This window comes from Bos grunniens, chromosome 12, assembly GCF_055505025.1.
Source record: "Bos grunniens cultivar Pamir isolate PY7600 chromosome 12, Bosgru_T2T1.0, whole genome shotgun sequence".
Lineage (NCBI taxonomy): Eukaryota > Metazoa > Chordata > Mammalia > Artiodactyla > Bovidae > Bos > Bos grunniens.
The window spans coordinates 77,328,689-77,352,678 of record NC_141176.1 but is presented as its reverse complement, the minus strand read 5'-3'; the positions used below and the strand labels follow the sequence as shown (position 1 = coordinate 77,352,678).

Sequence of the window (23,990 nt, the reverse complement as noted above, 5' to 3'; positions counted from 1 at the left end):
GGGATAAATGGCAGATTCCCCCTGCTAATTGCGGTTGATGGATCCAGACCCCAGGGATAAGAAAGATGATACACGGTTTTTAAGTCAGAGAACAGGACTTGGTAACCTTGTACTTGGCTGGCAGTTCTTTTCCACCATCTTTTTTTTTTCTTTTATTTATTTATATTTTTAATTGAAGGATAATTGCTTTACAGTATTTTGTGGCTTTCTGTCATACATCAACAAGAATCAGCCATAGTTACATCCATGTCCCCTCCCTCCCAAATCTCCCTCCCACCCTATTTACCCTTCATCACTGAGCCCCTGTTTGAGTTCCTTGAGTCATAAAACAAATTCCCATTGGCTATCTATTTTACATTTGGTAATATCAGTTTCCATTTCTACTCTCTCCATACATCTCACCCTTTCCCTCCTTCCCTCACCCCCGTGTCCTTACGTCTTTTCTATATGTCTGTTTCTCCATTGCCACCCTGAACATAAATTCATCAGTACCACTTTTTTAGATTCCATGTATATGTGTCAGTATACAATATTTAAATTTCTCTTTCTGACTTAATTCACTCTGTATAATAGGCTCTAGGTTTGTCCATCTCATTAGAACTGACTTGAATGCATTCCTTTTTATGGCTGAGTAGTATTCCATTGTATATATGTACCACAGCTTCTTTATCTGTTAATCCTCCATCATTTTTTTAAGGCTTATGAGAAGCAAAGTTTCAGTACTGACTTGAAAGACCCTTGGTATATGCTTATTACTCTGTAGGTTTGAAAACACAGTAAAGTCTAGAATTTAAGAATGATTTATTCTACATCAGAGTCTGTTCTCTAGGTCTATAAATCTGGTTTTGTTTTGTAGATAGTTTCATTTTTGCAATATTTTATATTCCACATATTAATGATATCATATGATATTTGTCTTTCCCTTTCTGACTTACTTCACTTAGTATGATAATCTCCAGGTGCAACCATGTTTCTGAAAATGGCGTTCGTTCTTGCTTTCTTTATCCATTCAACTGTCAGTTGACATCTAGGTTGTTCCCTTGTCTTGGGTGTTGTGAATAGCGCTTCTATGAGCATAGGGGTACATGTGTCTTTTTGTGGTTTTGTCTGGATATATGCCTAGGATTGAGATTGCTAGATTATAGGGTAATTCTATTTTTAATTTGATGAGGAACCTCCAAACTATTTTCCATACTGCCTCTACCAACTTAAATTCCGATCAACAGTGTAGGAAAGCTTTATTTTCTTTGAATATTTTCTAGCCATTGTTATTTTAATGATGGCCATTCTGACTGGCATGAAGTGGTAGTCACTGTAGTTTTGATTTGCATTTCTCCAATAATTCATAATGTTGACCATCTTTTCATGTGCCTATTGGCTATATATATATATATATGTATATATACATACATACATACATATATATATATATATACATACATATATACACACACACACACACACATTCTTTGGAGAAATGTCTATTTAGTTCTTCTGCTAATTTTTCAATTGGGTTGTTTGTTTTGTTTTTGTTATTGATTTGTATGAAATGTTTGTATATTTTGCAGATTACCCCCTTGTCTGTTGCATCATTTGGAAATGTTTTCTCCCATTCTGTATGTTGTCTTTTTGTTTTCTGATGGTTTTCTTTGCTGTGCAAAAGCTTGTACATTTGATTAGGTCACGTTTGTTTATTTTGTTTGTATTTCTATTGCCTTGGGAGACTAACCTAAGAAAACATAGATATTCTTTATGTAAGAGAATATTTTACCTATGTTCTCTTCTAGAAGTTTTATGGTGTCATGTTTTAAGTCGTTAAGTCATTTTAAGTTTATATTTGTGGGTGATGACAGGGTATGTTCTAACTTCATTGATTTGCAAGCCTGTGTCTCTGCCTTTATGTCTTAGTCTCCTCTTCATCTAAGCACCCCCATCAGATTAAATTAGGCCCAGAGTAGTTAAGGGTAACAGTTATTTCTTTAAAGTCCCTGTCATGAAATTCTAAGGCAGTAATGGCTAAGATGTCAACAAGTGAATTTTGAGGTGACATGACTGATTTACAGCAGGTCCAGAATAACAGAGTAGAAACTTCAGCAGAGTCAGCGGATGTGTGAGGATCTCTGACCTCTGGACACGAGGAGCTGGGATTCCACATCCACTAAGCAGAGGTTGTTAGACTTTGATGGAACCTGCCCGTATGAAAAACATGCTTAGTGTTGGGGTGATGAAAGAGTTGTGGAGATGGATATTGGTGATGGCTGCACAACAATGTGAATGTACTTAACGCCACTCAACTGTATGCTTAAAATGGCAGAAATGGTAAATTTCATGTTAGGTTTATTTTACCACAGGGTTTCCCTGGTAGCTCAGTGATAAAGAATCCACCTGCCAAGCAGGAGATGCAGGTTGGATTCCTGGGTTGGAAAGACCCCCTGGTGAAGGAAATGGCAGCTCACTCAAGTATTCTTGCTTGGAGAATCCCAGAAACAGAGGAGTCGGGTGGGCTACAGTCCATGGGGTCACAAAGAGTCAGACATAACTTAGGGGCTGAACAACATCAACAATATATTTTACCACAATTAAAAAAAAAAAAAGCCTGCATAGTAGAATCACATCTTTCAGAATCTGAGGTAGCAGAGGAGCTGACACATGGCATGGCCTCCAGTTCTCTAATCTGGCCCCCCTTTCCCACGCTCTTTTTATCCTGACTGGATGAATTTTCCCTTAGAGAAGTGCCTTGTGACTTGTCATGAGTTCAGTGACTGGGGCTAGTGCTGTGACAGGGATTCCCCACCCCCACCCTCCTGGCATCATGAGTAGCTTAGGCTCCCTCTTCCCAGAATCCTGACCTGAACCTACAAATGTCTGCCTCCCCATCTTATGTGAGGCTGCACAAGTTCTCCATCATTTCCTGAACAGTTTCTGCTGGCCATCGCATCTGTGTCATGGGGAGGGGAGAGGGAGGTATTCTGATTACTGAGAACGGTGTGCTGATCACAGTAGTTCTCCCAAGTTCTTATTCAAACACAGGAAGTATTTGTAAAGTTTTCTTAAACATTTTGGCTTTAATGACTTGAAATGTACACTTGATGGAAGCAAGCTTGTTTAGATTGTTGCTTGGTAATCACAGCCACATTCTCTAGGGAAACTTAAAGCAGAAAGCACGAAGGCAGTTTATGAAATCACTCAGCAGCAAGGGGAGAATGTTCTCTAGTTAGAAATTTGGATGGAATAATATGCTATGAGTGATGGTGGGCATGTCGAAGCTTCGTAATAGGGTTATTGTTCAGTGGCTCAGGCATGTCCAATTCTTTGTTACCCCATGAACTGCAGCTCGCCAGGGAGTATTTTGTATTAGAAATGGGGATTGTTTTATATTACAAGTGAATGACACACTCTACTTGCTGTTAACAGTTTCCTTCAGTTGTGAATATACATCCAAGTTTATTAAGGTTCTGTGAATTTACATCTATATGTTGCAGACATTATGTGGGTTCTGTCACCTGCAGAGGAGAAGGCAATGGCACTCCACTCCAGTACTTTTGCCTTGAAAATCCCATAGACGGAGGAGCCTGGTGGGCTGCAGTCCATGGGGTCTCTAGAGTCGGACACGACTGAGCGACTTCACTTTAACTTTTCACTTTCATGCATTAGAGAAGGAAATGGCAACCCACTCCAGTGTTCTTGCCTGGAGAATCCCAGGGACAGGGGAGCCTGGTGGGCTGCTGTCTACGGGGTTGCACAGAGTCGGACATGACTGAAGCGACTTAGCAGCAGCAGCAGCAGCAGCATCACCTACAGAAGGCTAGCGGCCTTAAGGGAACGGATGCAGTGTTACCTGTGTCTATCTTGGATTTTAACATGTTTCAGCCCCATATCACCAGACCCCTGCATGCTGTGTCATCAGGTCTTTGGGTCTGTCCTGATCAGACTCCCACGCTGCTGTCTACACAGCTCACCCTCCTGCTCCAGCCCTTCACAGAACCCCCTGCCACCCATGTTTAGGATGCAGCTCCAGGTCCTCAAACAGAGAACCTTTGCTGCCTGCTCCCACCAGCCTTTCCAGCTGTGCTGGATTTGTGGGAGCCCTTTCTCACCCCTTCCTGGAGAAGGGAATGGCAACCCACTCCAATATTCTTGCCTGGAGAACCCCATGGACAGAGGAGCCTGTCGGGCTACAGTCCATGGGGTCACAAAGATCAGACAAGACTCAGCAACTGACACTTTGATTTTCACTTTTTTCTTACCCCTGTCTGTCTGTATATTCTGGTCCCTCTGTCCCCAAGCTAGGGAACAGTGTGCCAGGGCACAGAAAGAAGGTGAAAAATAGGCCCTGCCATTCTCCCTGCTCCTCCAGTGGGTACCTGTGCCCCCTGTCTTCCCACAGCCCACAGAGGGCTGCACTTGACCATTTATGAGTATCCCTCCAAACCCCCATAAGCTGTGAATGCAGGGAGGTGCCTCAGCCCAGCTTTTTCAGTCCTAGGACCCCTGCACCTGCTGTGTCTTCTTCCAGGGATGTTTCCCCAGAGAGTCTCAGGGCTCCTGTGCCTCCACATCTAAGACAGCAGCCCCCCTTTCTTTTCCTTCACAGCGCATTCCATGGCCTGAAAGGGCATTTTCTATACTCGTTCTGTGTGTCCTCATTTACATGGTATATAGTGTTGTCTCCTGTCTTGACCAGTGGGTAGTGTTGTCTCCTGTCTTGACCAGTGGGTGTATCCTTGGCATGTCGGACAGTGCCTGGCTCACAAACCTCTGCTGACTGGATGAATGAAGGTGGGGACTCTGTCTTCTTTGTTTTATTTGGTACACATCCCTGTACCATTGGATGTGTCCACTCTTAACGCAGCCCATTATAGAATTATACATGGCATTATACTTCCTGGTGTACTGCCAGACTGGTGCACTTCCATTCTTCTAGACTTCCCTGGTGGCTCAGGCAGTAAAGTGTCCGCCTACAATGTGGGAGACCCAGGTTCAATCCCTGGGTCAGGAAGATCCCCTGGAGAAGGAATTGGCAACCCACTCCAGTACTCTTGCCTGGAAAATCCCATTGACGGAGGATCCTGGTAGGCTAGAGTCTATGGGATCGCAGAGAGTCAGACATGACTGAAGGACTTCACTTTCATATGGTTATTATAAGATTAACCCAGTCCTTACATAGGAATAACAATTAAACAACTGACTGTTGAATCAATCATTTTTATGGCATGGCTTGGAAATCTTTACTCTAAAAACTTGGAAAGTAGAGTGGTTTGGAGAAATAGTATTATATTTAATTAATTAATTTTTATTTATTTATTTGACTGCATCGGGTCCTAGTTGCAGCACACAGGAGCTTCTTGCTTCATGTGGGATCTTCCGTTGGTGACACACAGCCTCTTTAGCTGTGATGCACAGGCTCAGGCACTCTGAGGCATGTGGAATCTTAGTCCCCCTACCAGGCTGCCAGGGATCTAACCTGTGTCCCCTGCACTTGCATGTGGATTCCCAACCACTGGAAGTATCACTTGGGAAGTCCCCTAAAAAGTGTCTGAAGTTTAGTCTCTTGTCTGATGTCATCAGGCTTGTGAGAGGGACTGAGCTGCAGTCTGCTGCCTCCAGACTCTCCATCTGACTCACTCACAGGCTGAGCTCTGGCCCAGGTCCCTGAGATTTGCTCTACGAGGGGCTTGGGCTCCCAGAGTAGCTGCCTGGGGCCCTGCCCGTGGTCACTGGGGCCCTGGACCCACTCACTCGCTTCCCTGGAGAGGCTGTAGACCCTCTGGGGTGACACTGGGGCTGAGTCCATAGGGGTCTGCCTTTAAAATGTAGGAGCAGTCTGAGGGGTTACTATGAAAAAAAGAGAAAAAAACACTGAAGTTTGAATTCTGAGGAGGTCTTAGCTAAGGAAATTGTGTGTCCTTTGAGCCTTGGGTGATCAAATCAGAGTAAGATTTGGATTGTTTGGACCCTCATCTTTCATTTTCACATTCAGAAAGTTTTCAGTGCAAGTAAAAAAAAAAAAAAAATACTTCCTGGATAGGACTGGCACCACTTCCTGGGGGTCTGCATTTAAAATGTAGCAGCAGTTTTTTTATTGTAGAAAAGAAATTAAAGCTGCTGTTGGGTGATTCCTGCTGTGATTTGGATTGCGTTCTTTCATTTTCATGTTTGGAAGGTGTTCAGTCCTAGTGAAAAAAGACTTGCTTCCTGGATGGAACTGGGAATGTTATAGAGACTGATGGATGCCACGCTGGCATTAATTTTCTATCTAGTACTATTTTGGAAGAAGTATCTTGAAAATGCAGTCTGGCTAAAGTTACCAAGAATCTATTTTTTGTTGCAATATGTACATCATTAATCATGAATAATCATCTGGAAAACTGCCTAAGATAAATGTACACATTTTTATATGACATAGATTCCTCTTTTCCATTCCTGCATAGAGATAAAAGTGTTTTAGTTCAGTCAAGTTCTATAATTCCAGTATTAGTTGTTTTTCTTTATGAAACATTTAAATGGGTTAAGCTGAGCTTCAGGCAAAAAAGCCTTAGCTGTTAGTGCCTTCTTCATGGGATTGCTTTTTAGAATTTTTTAGTGTAACTATTCTTTAAAGCTTGCTGCTGATGACTGTGAGGACCTAGTCAGATTTATTGATTTATGTTTATTCAATTTGTATTATTGATTTGATAATTAAACTACAGATCTTTGCTGTGTTGTCTTGGTCTCATGTTTACAAAATATGTTCCCAGTTTGGAGCAGCCCCATTAATGTGCTTTTGTATACTGTACATTTTACATTTGTAGGTGTATTTGTCAAGCCTTGAGGGAGAAGATCACAATCTTAGTGACGCATCAGTGGCAGTACCTAAAAGCTGCAAGTTGGATTCTGATATTGAAAGGTGTAAGTAATTTCTAGATGCCTGTGGAACTTGCTAGCACTCAGGTGTGCTGAAAGCCAGGCCTCTCAGCAGATCACTCTCTTTGGGTTCATGGTAAACACCTTCTTCTCCCTCAGTTTTACAGCTTCTTCTTCTCAAGGTTTGTGTTCATGCCTTTGACAATGAATCCAAAGACCTGTAGAAATGTCACTACTATACTCTGAGCCACATAAACCCTAAAGTGTATAAAAGTGCTACCACAGGGTTACTGAGTCATCACTGTTCTTGTGAAATTTGTTAAGGATAATGATGCTATTTTATACAGAACTTTTTGTTTTCCCCTTCCACGATTTAAGTCAAAGTATATTATTTGGAAATTAGAGATGCTAAGACTTGTTTGTATCCATGTGATTGTCATATGCAGTTTGCTAAAGAGCATCTTCCATTAACACCAGAAGCGAGGCTGGGTATCTGAGCACCCGGGTCAGAGACGCCCACTCTGCTGGTGTCCCCAGTTGCTGATCTCACTGTCTCTTTCTGTGCCTGATATGTGTCGGAGCCTGTGCAGCAGGACAATAATGCTCTCCTTTATGGGGCTCCTGTTCTTATGGGGACAAATGCGACAAAGAGAGAAGGGTGGAGCTGACATCCTGGCTGCCTGCTTAAAGAGCTGGTGCCTCATGTGGCCTGAGTGACATGAAGGTGGAGGCCATGCAATCACCTGGGGTAGGTGGGTCTGAAGCAGGGGGTCCTAAGGAAGGAGCTGACCTGGCAGGTTGGAGAAATAACAGGAAGACCAGTATGTCTGGGGATAGTGAGCAGGGGGATGTGGAGGGAGCTGGTCTCTGAGCACTGGGCAGTGCGTGGAAGTGGAATGGAAGTCTTAGACAGTCCAGAGCAGAGGGGTGATGTGGTCTGATGTGGGATTTAAAAGATTCCTTACTATTTATCTGGTCCTATTCGCAGAAGGGAGAGGATGGCTGTCCTCTTGAAATTGTCAGTACTTGCTTGCAGAGTACAGTAGAAACCTTTGTACCCACAAGCCATTTCCTTGTGCGTCTTACAGATGTGAAGTGGAAAGTGGTAATTTCATTTAAAAGGTGCATGAATTTTGCCTCCCAAGTGAAATAATACAATGTATCCTGAGTAATTTTCTTGTTCTGCATTGTCAGATGGTACTCAAAGTCTTCACTGAGTTTCTCCAAGGGGACACCTCAGGGGATAGGGTGAGAAGGGGTCCAGCGAGGGTCCTGAGTCATCTTCTTCCACCTGACTTGTCTTAACCAGAGCTGCTCTCATTTTATGAGTTCTTCACTTTAGGATTTTTTATAATATTTTGTTTGCCACTGACTAAATCAGCTGAGTCATGGGGTGAGAAAATTGTGAAAATATCTGCATTATTTTATATAACTTTGTAAGGGAGGGAAACTGTGCAAGGATGTGTCTCATGTGTTCAAAGAAAATGATTAGATTAGCTGTAGCTTAAACAGAGGCCTGATTTGGGGAAGCCTCGTTGGCTGCTTGTGGTTAGTTGTTCCTAAGTTTTTTCCTTAGATCTGGGTGCACTGATTGTGGCTTAGATTTTGGTTTGCTGGCTGCCAAGGGATTAGCACCACCCCAATCTCATGGCCTCCTTGTTTAGTTGCTTCAACAGGTAGAATATTGAATTTTCAGTTGGGAACTTCCTGCATTTGTGGGGAAGCTATAAAATACTGTGAAGATGCAGCTCCTGGGTTCTCTGTCCAGGGCTAGTTCCTACATGTCCTGTCCCAGCTGAGTGCATGAAACTATGAAAATGACAGTGGTCAGTGAAGTTTTGACGAATGACTGTTACCTATGTAGTTGTGCTTTGTCCACTTTGTGTCAATATTTTTCTCACCTGGAATATCTTCCCCAATTAATTTTCTAAAAATTCTGCTTCTCACATGAGGCGTCTCTCAATTCCAGTGTTGTCTAAAAAGACTGTGCTGATCCTCCCACCAACCTCTGTACTTCTTGCTTCCTAAGTGCCCGTGGTAGTTATGTCAGTGGCCTCCGTTCTTAACACATCATCACACATTTCTTTCATATCCCTCAGAACCTAACATAGGGTTTAGCAGAGAATAAAATGTTCCGTTCTGTGTAGAATTGAACTGCATTAGACTTGTCAACCACAATGTCAGACCCGAGGAGCATTTTCTTAGGAAAATCATAATTTATGACCAGTTAACTTTAGTTTATTAGTGTTCAGATTATATTACTATTATCTAACACAAATATATCCCTCTCAAATTCTTTATTTTAGGGAAAAATAGTACAACATGGGACTTACATTAGGCTCCTGAAATCTGGGGTAGATTTTGGTTTCCTTTTAAAGAGGAATGAGGAAGAACCATCTCCAGATGTGGAATCTTCTACCCTGAAGAGTCAGTCCAGACCCTTGATGGAAGGTGCTGCTCCAGAGCTCCAAGATGTGAGTTTCTCATCCTGCAACACGCTGCTGTATGTCTGCTCTTGGTAGACTCGTGGAGCTTCAGTCTGTTCCACTGGTGACATCTTCATTTGTCCTAAAGTAGATCCTAAGATTCCAAGGCCCTGTTCCATGGAATTGGTAGAGTTAGAAGAGCATAAAGGGAGCAAGCCTGCTTGTGATTCTCCTTTGGGTGTAGAATGGAGGATCTTATGGAGATCAGTAGTGGGTGCACTGCTATGACTTCCTGGGTGTATGTGACTCACCATGGTACGTGAACTCTTTCATTTACCATAGTCACATCCTACTCACTGTGGTGGCCCCCAGCTTCCTTTATGCATCCAGAGGCTTAATGTGAATACCCCCTTAGACTGAGTCCTGATGTTGCCACATTAAATCAGCTACTTTTCCTATATGCTGGAATGTTCTGGCACTGCATTTTGCCTTGGTGTCAGATGGTTTGTGATGTATCAGAGGTAGCCTGTGCAAAGGACCTGACACACAAAAGACACTTTGGAGTTAGTGCCCATTTTCCTTTCTTATCCTTTAAGACTGAGAACCGCCTCTTATCCACCTTGAATCCCAGTGGCCAGCACAGAGCTGAGGTCACCCTTGGCTCCTGTAACTCTATAATGCACCCTAAGTCCTCCAGACAGAAATGCAGAAATGCACTAGATCTTCCTTAAAAACATACACAGGTATTCCGCAATATCCAAACCTTCATTATCCAGATCCAGGAGTGCAGATGATTCTGATAAGCGTTCAGGTTAGTCCTTCAGTTTCTAAACTCAGGAATCACTCTCTGAAATTTAGGAATCAAATAGATTCAGATTATATGCTTGTCTCTTGCTATCCAAACTCATTTTACTCCAACTCACTCTGTGACCTCAGTTTACTGTATTAGGTAGTATTTTGAGCCACAAGTATGCTTTATGTTTCATATTTCTATGATTGAGTGACACAAATTATCTAGAAAGATACATAAGCTTCATATCATTTTGTGTATTAGTTTGGAACAAGCTTCTGCATTTGTACTTGAATCAGGTATATTGTTAGTGTGCTTAGAGTCATGATTGACTTTAAGCAAAGCCACCCAACAGTGAATAACCTTGTACAAATGGTGCTTTCTTACTCTCTAACAGATTCTTAGGAGCGGGGTGGCTGGGTCCAAGGGTAAATGCACACATGGTTTGGCCAGATATTCCCACACTTCCCTCCATAGGAAATAGATCATGCACTCCTCCCAGTGTATGAGATGTATCTGTTTCCCCACAGCTTTGTGGTAGAGGGTATTGTTGAACTTTGGGTATTCCTTATTTAAAATTTTGTCTCTCACTGCCATTTTTCCACCCCCAGACTGAGAATATAAAGGTCATACTACCTCTAGAAGACCATATGGAGGGAAAAGTTGGTTTTAAGACCTACAACGATTACTTCACATCTGGCACTCACTGGTTTATCATCATCTTCCTTATTCTAGTAAACATCGCAGCTCAGGTAAATGGGACATGTACTTTGGTTTGTGCCCTCAGCTTGATATTTACCTAATATTTATGCTATATGTATTTTATAAATATTTTTAATATGTGTATTAAGAGATTTATCTCAAAGACTAGGCCCATAAGACTGTGGGCCTAGCTGGGTGAATGTGGAAACAGCAAGGCAAGCCTGAGAACTGGAACCTTGGGCAGGAGCTGATCCTGCTGTCTTGAGGTAGAATTTCTTCTTCCTCCAGGAAACCTCAGGTTTTGCTCTTCAGGCCTTTGACTAACTGGATTAGGCCACCACAGTGTTGAGGGTGATCTCCTCTACTTCAGTTCTGATGTTGGATATGAGCCACATCCACAGAACACCTGCATGGCAACATCTAGATGGGTATTTGGTTGAATCACTGGAGACTGGCCTGCCCAACCTGACACAGACAGCTGACCATCACAGTACCTGTCAAGCTTTTTTTCTTGGAAAAATCCCAACATTTGCCCTATGATTGGTGCATTTTGCAATTCACTTGGGTTTGCTTTGAAATAAGTTATCTGTGGGAAGCAAAATAAATGAAGCTTATTGGTGTTGTATGTACATGACAGAGAGCTTCCAGGGAAAAAAGAGTGTCTTTTAAAGAGTTTAAAATGTAGCATGCTCTCCCCTGACCTGTGGTCATCTGGGGTGTGGGGCTTGGTGCAGACCTGAGCTGGAATGACAGTCTCCATGTTCTGGAGCCTTTCCATCTCCCAACCTAGTGAGCACGGTGTGAGGCTCAGTGATGTCAGTGTGTGAGTGACTGTTGTTTCCTGCTCCAGGTTGCCTACGTCCTGCAGGATTGGTGGCTTGCAGACTGGTGAGTGATTCCTGGTCTGACCAAAAGTGCTGTGAAGTCTACATGAAGCCTCACTTTCCACCAGAGTCATGGGGAGAGATGGGACTAGTTCAGCCTCCTCTTCTGACCCTCACATAGTTTCTCTGAAAAAAAATTTAATTTCCTATTGGTGGCATATGACCCTCCCATGGTCTCTCCCATGTCTGACCCTCAGCAGCTTGCTCATAGATGATTTTGAGAACTGAAGGTTGTGATTAAAATTGAATCTTTCTAAGGTAGATGGACAGAGAGCCCTGTGAACTGGAAACCATTTTTCTACCATAAAATGCATCTCCCAAATTGAGTTTTGTGATTTTTTTTTTTTGACATTTGAATACAGTCTATCTAATGCATGGTATTTTTTCTTCCCTGTTCCATAGGGCGAATTTACAAAATGCCCTGTATTTTGGGGTATATGGAAAAGAAGAGATAATTGTGATGCTCAGTCTGAACTGGTACTTAGACGTCTATTCAGGTAAAGTTGAATCCTCTTGTCTATTATATGAGAGTCTGAGGTGCTTACAAGGAGCCTCTGAGCACTTAGGGCTTCCAGGCCTAATTTAGTAATATCTCAACAGATTGAAAAGTTTGAGTTGCATTTGCTCTGTGAATTAACCTGAACAATTACTTTTAAAATCCAGAAGGAAAAAGTTGATTGAAGATTCTTGATTTAACTCGATTTTGGTAATTAAACCGGGATTACACATTCAGAAAATCAGCCACTGGAAATACACGGCTATTGTCTATTCTAAAAGGTTGCTTTAGCTAAATCTTATATTGTTATATGGATGGGAAGGGGATTAGAAATGGATCCCTACCCTGTGGTTCAGATTGTTCCAATTCTGTCTGAATAAACCCTGGCTTTTATTGATCTTGAAGGAAATCCTCTGGCAGCGAGGGCCCCCAGATAAAAGTGTTATTCCCTTGCGGATGTGCGAACTCCCCTTCAACACAGTGCTCATCTCTTGGGGCTCACTAATTATTTGAGAAGCTAAGCAGGGGACATCCAGTGCCTGGATTAGGATTCCTTCTCTTTCTTAACTTGAGGTCACATCTCCAAATGTGTGATTAATTTAACATGTGACTAATATTAACCTAGTGCTTCCCTTGTGGCTCAGCTGGTAAAGAATCTGCCTGCAATGCGGAAGACCTGGGTTGGCTCCCTGGGTTGGGAAGATCTTCTGGAGAAGGGAAAGGCTACCGACTCCAGTATTTTGGCCTGGAGAATTCCATGGACTGTATAGTCCATGGAGTTGCAAAGAGTTGAACACGACTGAGTGACTTTCACTTCAACATTAACATGACTCACTGTATTCACTTAGAATATATATATATAATGATACATAGTGTTTAAAGGATATCTTCATCTATTCATCTAAAATTTTAAATATCTTCTTTATCCATTTATTTGTTGATGGACATTTAGGTTTCTTCCGTGTCCTGGCTATTATAAATATTTGCTACTATGAACATTGGGGTACATGTGTCTTTTTTTTAACTTTTAATTTTATATTGGATTATACATGATTGGCTTCCCAGGTGGTGCTAGTGGTAAAGAACCTGCCTACCAATGCAGGAGACATCAGAGAGGCGGGTTCGATCCCTGGGTCACGAAGATCCCCTGGAGAAGGGCATGGCCAACCAACCACTCCAGTATTCTTGCCAGGAGAATCCCATAGAAAGAGGGGCCTGGTGGGCTATAGTCCATGGGTTCGCACAGACTCGGACATGACTGAAGCGATTTAGCATGTCTGGATGATTGGGCTTCCCTGGTGGCTCAGGTGGTAAAGAGTCTGCCTAGACCTGGGTTCGATCCCTGGGTTGGAAAAACCCTCTGGAGAAGGGAATGGCAGTCAACTCCAGTATTCTTGTCTGGGAAATCCCACGGACAGAGAAGCCTAATGGGCTCTGGTCCATAGGGTTACAAAGAATTGGGCATGACTTATCATCCACACATAGATTATTAACAATGTTGTGATAGTTTCGGGAGAACAGCAAAGGCATTCAGCCATACATAGACATGTATTCATTCTCCTCCAAATCTCGCTCCACCCCCCATCCAAGCTGCCACAAAAAACTGAGCAGAGTTCCCTGTGCTATACAGTAGGATCTTATCAGTTACCCACTTTAAATATAGAAGAGTGTACATGTTGATTCTAAACTTCCTAACTGTCTCTTCTCCCTGGCAACCATAATTTCATTCTCTGTCAGTCTGCTTCTGTTACATAAATACATTTATTCGTATAATTTCTTTTTAGATTCCACCAATAAGGGATGTTATACAATATTTGTCCTTCTCTGTCTGACTTACTTCATTCAGCCTGACAATCTCTAGGTACACCCATGTTGTGGCAAATGCCATTATTACATTCTTTTTTAATAGTCATGTAATATTCAATTGTATATATGTACCACCTCTTCTTGTCCATTCTTTTGTCAGTGGTTATTTAGGGTGCTTTAATATCTTGGCTGTTGTAAACAGTGCTGCAATGAACATCGGGGTGCATAAATTCTGGTATGTATAATTTTGGACCATGTTTTCTCTGGGTATATGTCCAGGAGTAGGATTACAGGGTCATATGGTAGTTCTATTTTTAGTTTTTAAGGAACCTATGCACTGTTCTCCATAGTTGTTATTTCAATTTCAGTTCAGTTCAGTTCAGTTCAGTCACTCAGTCATGTCCGACTCTTTGTGACCCCATGAATTGCAGCCCGCCAGGCCTCCCTGTCCATCACCAACTCCCGGAGTTCACTCAAACCCATGTCAATTGAGTCAGTGATGCCATCCAGTCATCTCATCCTCTGTCGTCCCCTTCTCCTACTGCCCCCAATCCCTCCAAACATCAGAATCTTTTCCAACAAGTCAACTCTTTGCATGAGGTGGCCAAAGTATTGGAGTTTCAACTTCAGCATCAGTCCTTCCAATGAACATCCAGGACTGATCTCCTTCAGGATGGACTGGTTGGATCTCCTTGCAGTCCATGGGACTCTCAAGAGTCTTCTCCAACACCACAGTTCAAAAGCATCAATTCTTTGGCGCTCAGTTTTCTTCACAGTCCAACTCTCACATCCATACATGACCACAGGAAAAACCATAGCCTTGACTAGACAGACCTTTGTAGGCAAAGTAATATCTCTGCTTTTTAATATGCTATCTAGGTTGGTCGTAACTTTCCTTCCAAGGAGTAAGCATCTTTTAATTTCATGGCTGCAGTCACCATCTGCAGTGATTTTGGAGACCCCCAAAATAAAGTCTGACACTGTTTCCAATGTTTCCCCATCTATCTGCCATGAAGTGATGGGACCAGATGCCATGATCTTTGTTTTCTGAATGTTGAGCTTTAAGCCAACTTGCTCACTCTCCACTCTCACTTTCATCAAGAGGCTTTTTAGTTCCTCTTCACTTTCTGCCATAAGGGTGATATCATTGCATATCTGAGGTTATTGATATTTCTCCCAGCAATCTTGATTCTAGCTTGTGCTTCTTCCAGCCCAGTGTTTCTCATGATGTACTCTGTGCATAAGTTAAATAAGCAGGGTGAAATATACAGCCTTGACGTACTCCTTTTCCTATTTGGAACCAGTCTGTTGTTCCATGTCCAGTTCTAACTGTTGCTTCCTGACCTGCATATACGTTTCTCAAGAGGCAGGTCAGGTGGTCTGGTATTCCCATCTCTTTCAGAATTTTCCAGTTTATTGGGGTCCACACAGTCAAAGGATTTGGCATAGACAATAAAGCAGAAACAGATGTTTTTCTGCAACTCTCTTGCCTTTTCAATGATCCAGCAGATGTTGGCAATTTGATCTCTGGTTCCTCTGCCTTTTCTAAAACCAACTTGAACATCTGGAAGTTCATTGTTCACGTACTGCTGAAGCCTGGCTTAGAGAATTTTAAGCATTACTTTACTAGCATGTGAGATGAGTACAATTGTGCGATAGTTTGAGCATTCTTTGGCATTGCCTTTCTTTGGGATTGGAATGAAAACTGACCTTTTCCAGTCCTGTGGCCACTGCTGAGGTTTCCAAATTTGCTGGCATATTGAGTGCAGAACTTTCACCACATCATCTTTCAGGATTTGGCATAGCCCAGCTGGAATTCCATCACCTCCCCTAGCTTTGTTCGCAGTGATGCTTTCTAAGGTCCACTTGACTTCACATTCCAGGATGTCTGGCTCTAGGTGAGTGATCACATCATCATGATTATCTGGGTCATGAAGATCTTTTTTGTACAGTTCTTCTGTGTATTCTTGCCACCTCTTCTTAATATCTTCTGCTTCTGTTAGGTCCTTACCATTTCTGTTCTTTATCGAGCCCATCTTTGCATGAAATGTTCCCTTGGTATCTCTAATTTTCTTGACGAGATCTCTAGTCTTTCCCATTCTGTTGTTTTCTTCTATTTATTTGCATTGATCACTGAGGAAGGCTTTCCTTTCTCTCCTTGCTATTCTTTGGAACTCTGCATTCAGATGCTTATATCTTTCCTTTTCTCCTTTGTTTTTCACTTCTCTTCTTTTCACAGCTATTTGTAAGGCCTCCTCAGATAGCCATTTTGCTCTTTTGCATTTCTTTTCCATGGGGATGGTCTTGATCCCTGTCTCCTGTACAATGTCACGAACCTCCGTCCATATTTCATCAGACACTCTATCTATCAGATCTAGTCCCTTAAATCTATTTCCTACTTCCACTGTATAGTTGTAAGGGATTTGATTTAGGTCATACTGAATGGTCTAGTGGTTCTCCCTACATTCTTCAATTTAAGTCTGAATTTAGCAATAAGGAGTTCATGATCTGAGCCACAGTCAGTTCCTGGTCTTGTTTTTGCTGACTGTATAGAGCTTCTCCATCTTTGGCTGCAAAGAATATAATCAATCTGATTTTCGTGTTGCCCATCTGGTGATGTCCATGTGTACAGTCTTCGCTTGTGTTGTTGGAAGAGGGTGTTTGCTATGACCAGTGCGCTGTCTTGGCAAAACTCTATTAGCCTTTGCCCTGCTTCATTCCGTACTCCAAGGCCAAATTTGCCTGTTACTCCAGGCATTTCTTGACTTCCTACTTTTGCATTCCAGTCCCCTATAATGAAAAGGACATCTTTTTTGAGTGTTAGTTCTAAAAGGTCTTATAGTTCTTCATAGAACCATTCAACTTCAGCTTTTTCAGCATTACTGGTTGGGGCATAGGCTTCAATTACTGTGATATTGAATGGTTTGCCTTGGAAACGAACAGAGATCATTCTGTTGTTTTTGAGATTGCATCCAAGTACTGCATTTCAGACTCCTGTTGACCATGATGGCTACTGAATTTCTTCTAAGGGATTCCTGCCCACAGTAGTAGATATAATGGTCATTGGAGTTAAATTCACCCATTCCAGTCCATTTCAGTCCGTTGATTCCTAAAATGTTCACATTCAGTCTTGCCATCTCTTGTTTGACCACTTCCAATTTGCTTTGATTCATGGACCTGACATTCCAGGTTCCTATGCAATATTGCTCTTTACAGCTGCAGACCTTGCTTCTATCACCAGTCACATCTACAACTGGGTATTGTTTTTGCTTTGGCTCCATCCTTTCATTCTTTCCAGAGTTATTTCTCCTCTGATCTCCAGTAGTATATTGGGCACCTACCGACCTGGGGAGTCCCCCTTTCAGTATCCTATCATTCTGCATCCCCACAAATAGTGCAAGAGGGTTCCCTTTTCTCCACAGTGTTTCCAGCATTTATTGTTTTTAGATTTTTTTTTGGTGATGGCCATTGTGACTGATGTGAGGTGATCCCTAATTGTAGTTTTGATCTACATTTCTCTAATAATTAGTGATATAGAGAATTTTTTCATGTTGGCCATCTGCATGTCTTTTTTGAAGAAATGTCTATTTAGGTCTTCCACTCATTTTTTAATTTGGATTTTTTTTTTTTTTTATATTGAGCTGCATGAGTTGTTTGTATATTTTGGAACTTAATCCCTTGTCAGCTGCTTATTTTGCAATTGTTTTCTCCCATTCTGAGTGTTGTTTTTTCATCTCATTATGGTACCTATATATAATGAAATATTACTTGTCCATAAAAAGGAATGAAATTCAGTCATTTGTAGAGACATGGATGGGCCTAGATTCAGTCATACAGACTGAAGTAAGTCAAAGAAATTTAAAAAATGCATATATTAATGCATATATGTGAAATCTAGAAAAATGGTACAGATGAACCTATTTGTAGGAACAGAGATGCCAATGTAGAGAACATATGTGTGAACACATTGGGGGAGGTGTAGGATATGAATGGGGAGACTAGGATTGACATATATACATTACCATGTGTGAAATAGATAGCTAGTGGGAACTTGCTATATAGTACAGGGAGTTCAGCTCAGTGCTCTCTGGTGACCTAGAGGGCTGGGATTAGTGAGAGGGGAGGTCCAAGAGGGAGGGGATATATGTATACATATTGTTGATTCACTTCCTTGTACAGAAACTAACAACATTGTAAAGCAACTATACCCCAGTAAAAAAGAAATAAATAAAAATTTAAATATCACCACGGGAAGCACCTGCATTAGCTTTCTACAAAGAATGTATTATATAAAAATCTACTCATTGAAAGTTGGTATTTATTTTGTTAATCACTTGCTGAAAAATCTAAATACATTAGCTGTTTACCTTCTTAATTGGTGGACTATGGGGGCTTAAAGGAAGAAGGAAAGGATTCTGTTATATGTTCATATAGGGTAATGGGCTAAGGCAAATACTTGTTGATGGAATTCAGGAATCTGAGCAGCTTTCAGAGTTTAGTGGGGCTTCACTGGTAGCTTAGATGGTAAAGCGTCTGCCTACAATGCAGGAGACCCGGGTTTGATCCCTGGTTTGGGAAGATCCTCTGGAGAAGGAAATGGCAAACCACTCCAGTACTCTTGCCTGGAAAATCCCATTGACCGAGGAGCCTGGTATGCCACAGTCCGTGGGGTCCCAAAGAGTTGGACACGACAGAGCGACTTCACTTCACTTCAGAGTTTAACACTGATGTGTCAGCTGAATGGAAAAAAAAAAGTACTTGAAGGAACCTTTATTACAAAAGTTAGTTATCCCCATTCTATTTAACACTGTGAGTTGAAGAGATGTTCAGAGGGCTATTTTCATTTTTAGATGCTTAGTGGTGCTTATTTATCATTGATAAAACAAATTTAAATGACTATATTTATTTATTAAACGCTTTGTGTTTCCTTAAAACACTTAGGTTAGTTGCTTGTTTAGATTATCTGTAAATTATTTAGATTATAATTGTCTCATGTCAAAATATAATGAAAGTGAAAGTCGCTCAGTCGTGTCTGACTCTGCGACCCCTGGGATTCTCCAGGCCAAAATACTGGAGTGGGTAGCCTTTCCCTTCTCCAGGGGATCTTCCCAATCCAGGGATTGAACCCAGGTCCCCTGCATTGCAGGCAGATTGTTTACCAGATGACAAAATATAATAGTTTCTTGCTATTCAATCATTTAAAAGATTGCTTGCAACTTAATATGGTCCTTTCATACTCTTTAAAGCTACTTGGGCTTAAAAGTAGCTGTGTTATTATTTATTTATTTTTATTAATTTTCACTGGAGTATAGTTGCTTTACAATGTTGTGTATGTTCTGCTGTACCACAAAGTACATCAGTTATACATATACATGATTCTCCCCCCTGCTTTTTTTGATTTCCTTCCCATTTAGGTCACCACTGAGTAGAATTATCTATGCTATAAAAGTAGGTTCTCAAGTAGCTACTTTACATTGAAGTAAATTTTCATGTAATTTCACTGTTTATAAGGAAATGGTAAGTCATTATTGGAGAAGGAAATGGCAACTCATTCCAGTATTCTTGCCTGGAGAATCTCATGGATAGAGGAGCCTGGTGGGCTGTTGTCCTTGGAGTCGTACAGAGTCGGACACAACTGAAGTGACTTAGCATGCATGCATGCATTGGAGAAGGAAATGGCAACCCACTCCAGTATTCTTGCCTGGAGAATCCCAGGGACAGAGGAGCATGATGGGCTGCTGTCTATGGGGTCGCACAGAGTTGTATAGGACTGAAGCAACTTAGCAGCAGTAGCAGCAGCAGGTAAGTCATTTCTCCTGTTCCTCTTCATTCTCATGCTGGTATCTAAAACTGAGGTATGCTTTGGTTACAGGATATGTAAATAGTGAAACTTGAAATGTGGCAAAGGGAAGAATAACTACTTTTCATAATTATCTTTCTTTTTGTTTTTAACAAGTGTTTAAATAACTAAAGTTCTTTTTTTTAAGTTTTATTTATTCATTTATTTTTGGCCATGTTGGGTCTTCACTGATGTGTGGGCTTTCTCTGTTTGCAGAGAGCAAAGGCTAGTCTTTAATTGCATTTGCAGGTTTCTCACCACATAGCTTCTTTTGTTTCGGATCATGGTCTCTAGGATGCGTGGACTTCAGCAGTTTCAGAGCGTGGGCTTTAGTAGTTGCATCACCTGGGCTCTATCTAGAGTACAAAGTTAATAGTTGTGGTGCACGGGCTAAGTTGCTCTGAGACATGTGAGATCCACCTGGGTCAGGGATTGAACCCATGTCTCCTGCACTGGCAGGCAAACTTTTCAACACTGAGCTACCAGCAAGCCCTGTAATTATCTTTCCTGTGAGTTTTTATTAGAACTTGTAATTAACTTAGGAAAGCCTAGCATGAAACTTTAGTTTACACAAGACCTTTTCCCCGCCATGTGTTTCTGTTTAGTGAGAGGAAAATAATGATCTTTATATTCTTCTTTATAAATGTATTTTGTGTCTCTTTTGCTGTCTTGTATACAGGGTTATTGTTACCATCATTCTAAATTCCATATATATGTGTTGGTATATGGCAAAAGCAATACAGTATTGTAAAGTTAAATAATAAAATAAAATTAAAAAAAAAAACAAAAAAATGTATTTTGTGAAAGCATCAAGCTCTTATCTAACCCATTTCATATGTATATTTACATATATATAAATATATTCTATATTCTACATGTGTAAATATTTTATATAAATCTTATTTATAGAATAAAGTATATAATATCTTTATAAACTGCCTGTCATTATTTAGCATCATTTAGAATAAGGCAGAAAGCTTGTGCTGAGTGATGTTTCTTTATTTCAGGTTTAACTGTATCTACCATCCTTTTTGGCATCACAAGGTCTCTGTTGATAGTCTACATCCTTGTTAATTCTTCACAAACTTTGCACAACAAAATGCTGTGGTCCATTTTGAAAGCTCCAGTATTGTTCTTCTATAGAAATCCAATAGGTAAGTCAGACACCAAGTTTCTCAGTGAATAAGTCTTCTTAATACATTTAGTTCCTGATTACATTTGGTATTTGAAAATGCGAGAGATGATTAGAAGGAAATTACTGTACATGTTGATTCATTTTCTATGAAAAGCTTCACTGATATTTTTTCTACCAGAGAAAATCTGAATAGGAGCATATAATCTTTTATTCCAATTTATGTGTCTGTAAAGACGCTTACTCCTTGGAAGGGAAGTTATGACCAACCTAGATAGCATATTCAAAAGCAGAGACTTTACTTTGCCAACAAAGGTCTGTCTAGTCAAGGTTGTGGTTTTTCCTGTGGTCATGTATGGATGTGAGAGTTGGACTGTGAAGAAGGCTGATCACAGAAGAATTGATGCTTTTGAACTGTGGTATTGGAGAAGACTCTTGAGAGTCCCTTGGACTGCAAGGAGATCCATCCAGTCCATTCTGAAGGAGATCAGCCCTGGGATTTCTTTGGAAGGAATGATGCTAAAGCTGAAACTCCAGTACTTTGGCCACCTCATGCAAAGAGTTGACTCATTGGAAAAGACTCTGATGTTTGGAGGAATTGGGGGCAGGAGGAGAAGGGGACGACAGAGGATTAGATGGCTGGATGGCATCACTGACTCGATGGACGTGAGTCTGAGTGAACTCCCGGAATTGGTGATGAACAGGGAGGCCTGGCGTGCTGCGTGCTTTGCTGGGGTCGCAAAGAGTCGGACACGACTGAGCGACTGAACTGTACTGATCTGAAAGATAAATGAATGTTTACTTTGCAGAATGATTTATGAATCATTTGCTATGTGACATGTGAAAAACCAGCATATGATGCAAATGTGTTGAAATGTTTTTTACTAGTTGTTGAAATGTTCCTGTGTTACATGATGTTAAGTTATCTAGGAAAGGACCTTCTTCCAGGAACATCTCTATAGGAGACAGGCTATATATTTTCCTCTTTCATTGCTCATCCATTTCTGGGACCATGGAAGTCTGGCACGTGCTCATATTCTGAGGTTTACATAAATGGTAATGGAAAATTAATTAAAATGCAAGCTCAGTGAAATGTAAACATCCTCTTCAATAAAATCAGCCCTCTAGTTTTACAATAAGCTTTTGGTTATGTTTAAGAGGTCTTGTGGTATGTAGTAGGTGGATCTTCAGTATTAAGGAAGAGTGTCGCTGAAGATTTCCCAGTGGTTACTTCCTCTACTTTGAGGCTTTTGACCCATCTTGCTTCAAAAGGTAGCCTCCTGACCTGGGTTCCTATGATGAGTTAGTTCATCAGCGCACATGCTCACTCTGTTCAGTTGGTTAGACTTGTGCTGTGAGGCCCAGGGTGGCTTTGTTTTTTTGCAGGTAATGATTGACAGGACCTTCTGAGACAGGGATGTGAATGGAGGGAGGACAGAGTAGCCTCAGCCTCGTTATCAACTAGCTGTGTGATCAAGGCCAAAGCAGGTAGATGCTACTGGGCAGGCAAATCTCCAGGTAGGATGTTGTCATGGTTATAATATGGGCTCTGGAGCCAACTTCTGGGTTCAGTCCTGTTGCTATTTCAGTTCAGTTCAGTCACTCAGTTGTGTCCGTCTCTTTGTGACCCCATGAATCACAGCACTCCAGGCCTCTATTTACTAATAGTAACAGTCAGTTATAGTTATGTTAATACTTACATGTTAGTTATTTAGTTTCTCTGTTTCTTGATTTTCTTACCTGTAAAGTGAGGATACTGTTCACACACTTACCAATATCTTGATGTTGTGGGTATTAAGCAGGTTAATAATTCACAGCACTTAGCACAGGGTCAGTGCCTAATGAACCTTAGTGAGGATGACGACATGGTGTCTGGGAACTTCTCTCCTGTGAAATGGGAATGACCGCTGCCCTTTCTGTTCCACAAGACTGTTGTGAGGACTAAATAAGAATGTTGAGGGCAGCATCTTGTGCAGATTTATTCAGCACACGTTGTTTAGTCCAGGCAGTGAGCAGAGCACAGGATGGTAAACTGCAGAGGCCCACACAGATCTCATCTTATTATGAAGCCAGAGTGAAGAAGGGGTTGGAGGAGTCCATGCTATTATGGGTGTGAAGTTGCTCCACTTTGCCTGTTAATGTGAAAACTATAGTCACAAAGTTGGGAGCATTAAGTGGGACTGAATTTCTGTTCTCACAGCGTCTGAGTGTTCATGACCACAGTTAACAAGGCTCTTTATATTCAAGACCTGTAGGCTTCTCCAGATGCTGACTTACTTATTATTCAAGGATTTGGGATCAAATTTAAATCCTCAAGGCCACTAATCTTAGAGCAGCCAGCACACTAATACTTATCTTGTGTCCCCCTCCTGTATCTCTTAGCTTGACTTCATTCCTTCAAGAAAATAGAAGTCCAAATAAATACTGCAGTGATAGGCCTGCTTTGCTCAAAAGGCTTAGGGGCTGTAAATTATTTACTCTTTTAGTGGTGTATTAAATTGAACTCTTTCCTATTTTTTATTTTCAAAAGTAGGATTTGTAATGTCCCCTGCATTGGCAAGCAGATTCTTATCCATTGTATCACCAGGGAGGTCCCTAAGTACATGTGCTTTAAAAATATTGTTTTGATTTGTTCATGAATTGTTTCTCTTAAGGTTCCTATCTGAGGAAATGAGTATTTTCTTGTATCCTGTTCTTGCAGGAAGGATTTTAAATCGTTTCTCGAAAGACATTGGGCATATGGATGACTTGCTGCCCCTGATATTTCAAGATTTCATCCAGGTAATGTACCAGTCCTGTCAGAGTTCTCCCAGGGAAGAGCAGAGTGCCTGTTTCTCAAGGCCTTCTCACAGGGGCTGAGGGTGGGCTTTCAGCCTGGTTATGTGCCCTGTTATCCTCAGTAAAGGTTATATTTGTGAGAGAAGAGTGCAGTTGTGATTGGGAGGCTGAGCTAACATGAGGAACACCTGGGGCAGGAGTGGCTACACAGTCACGTCAAGGTTGGTCTGGAGCAGTGACACGCTGGGTAAGTGGTTCTCCCTCTGCCTTCCAGGTGTCTGGTGTAGATTCCCT

The 23,990-nt window shown here is 41.4% G+C and overlaps 1 protein-coding gene across 1 annotated transcript in view; it reads left to right on the top strand.

The window, feature by feature from the left end:
* LOC147361939 (ATP-binding cassette sub-family C member 4-like) overlaps window positions 1-23,990 on the top strand; it is a 185,959-nt gene that overhangs the window by 83,170 nt on the left and 78,799 nt on the right. Inside the window, 7 exon segments of the mRNA XM_086330259.1 lie at window positions 6,792-6,888; window positions 9,150-9,317; window positions 10,671-10,811; window positions 11,612-11,649; window positions 12,048-12,142; window positions 20,794-20,940; window positions 23,620-23,699. Coding sequence (XP_086186385.1) covers window positions 6,792-6,888; window positions 9,150-9,317; window positions 10,671-10,811; window positions 11,612-11,649; window positions 12,048-12,142; window positions 20,794-20,940; window positions 23,620-23,699 — 766 coding nt within the window.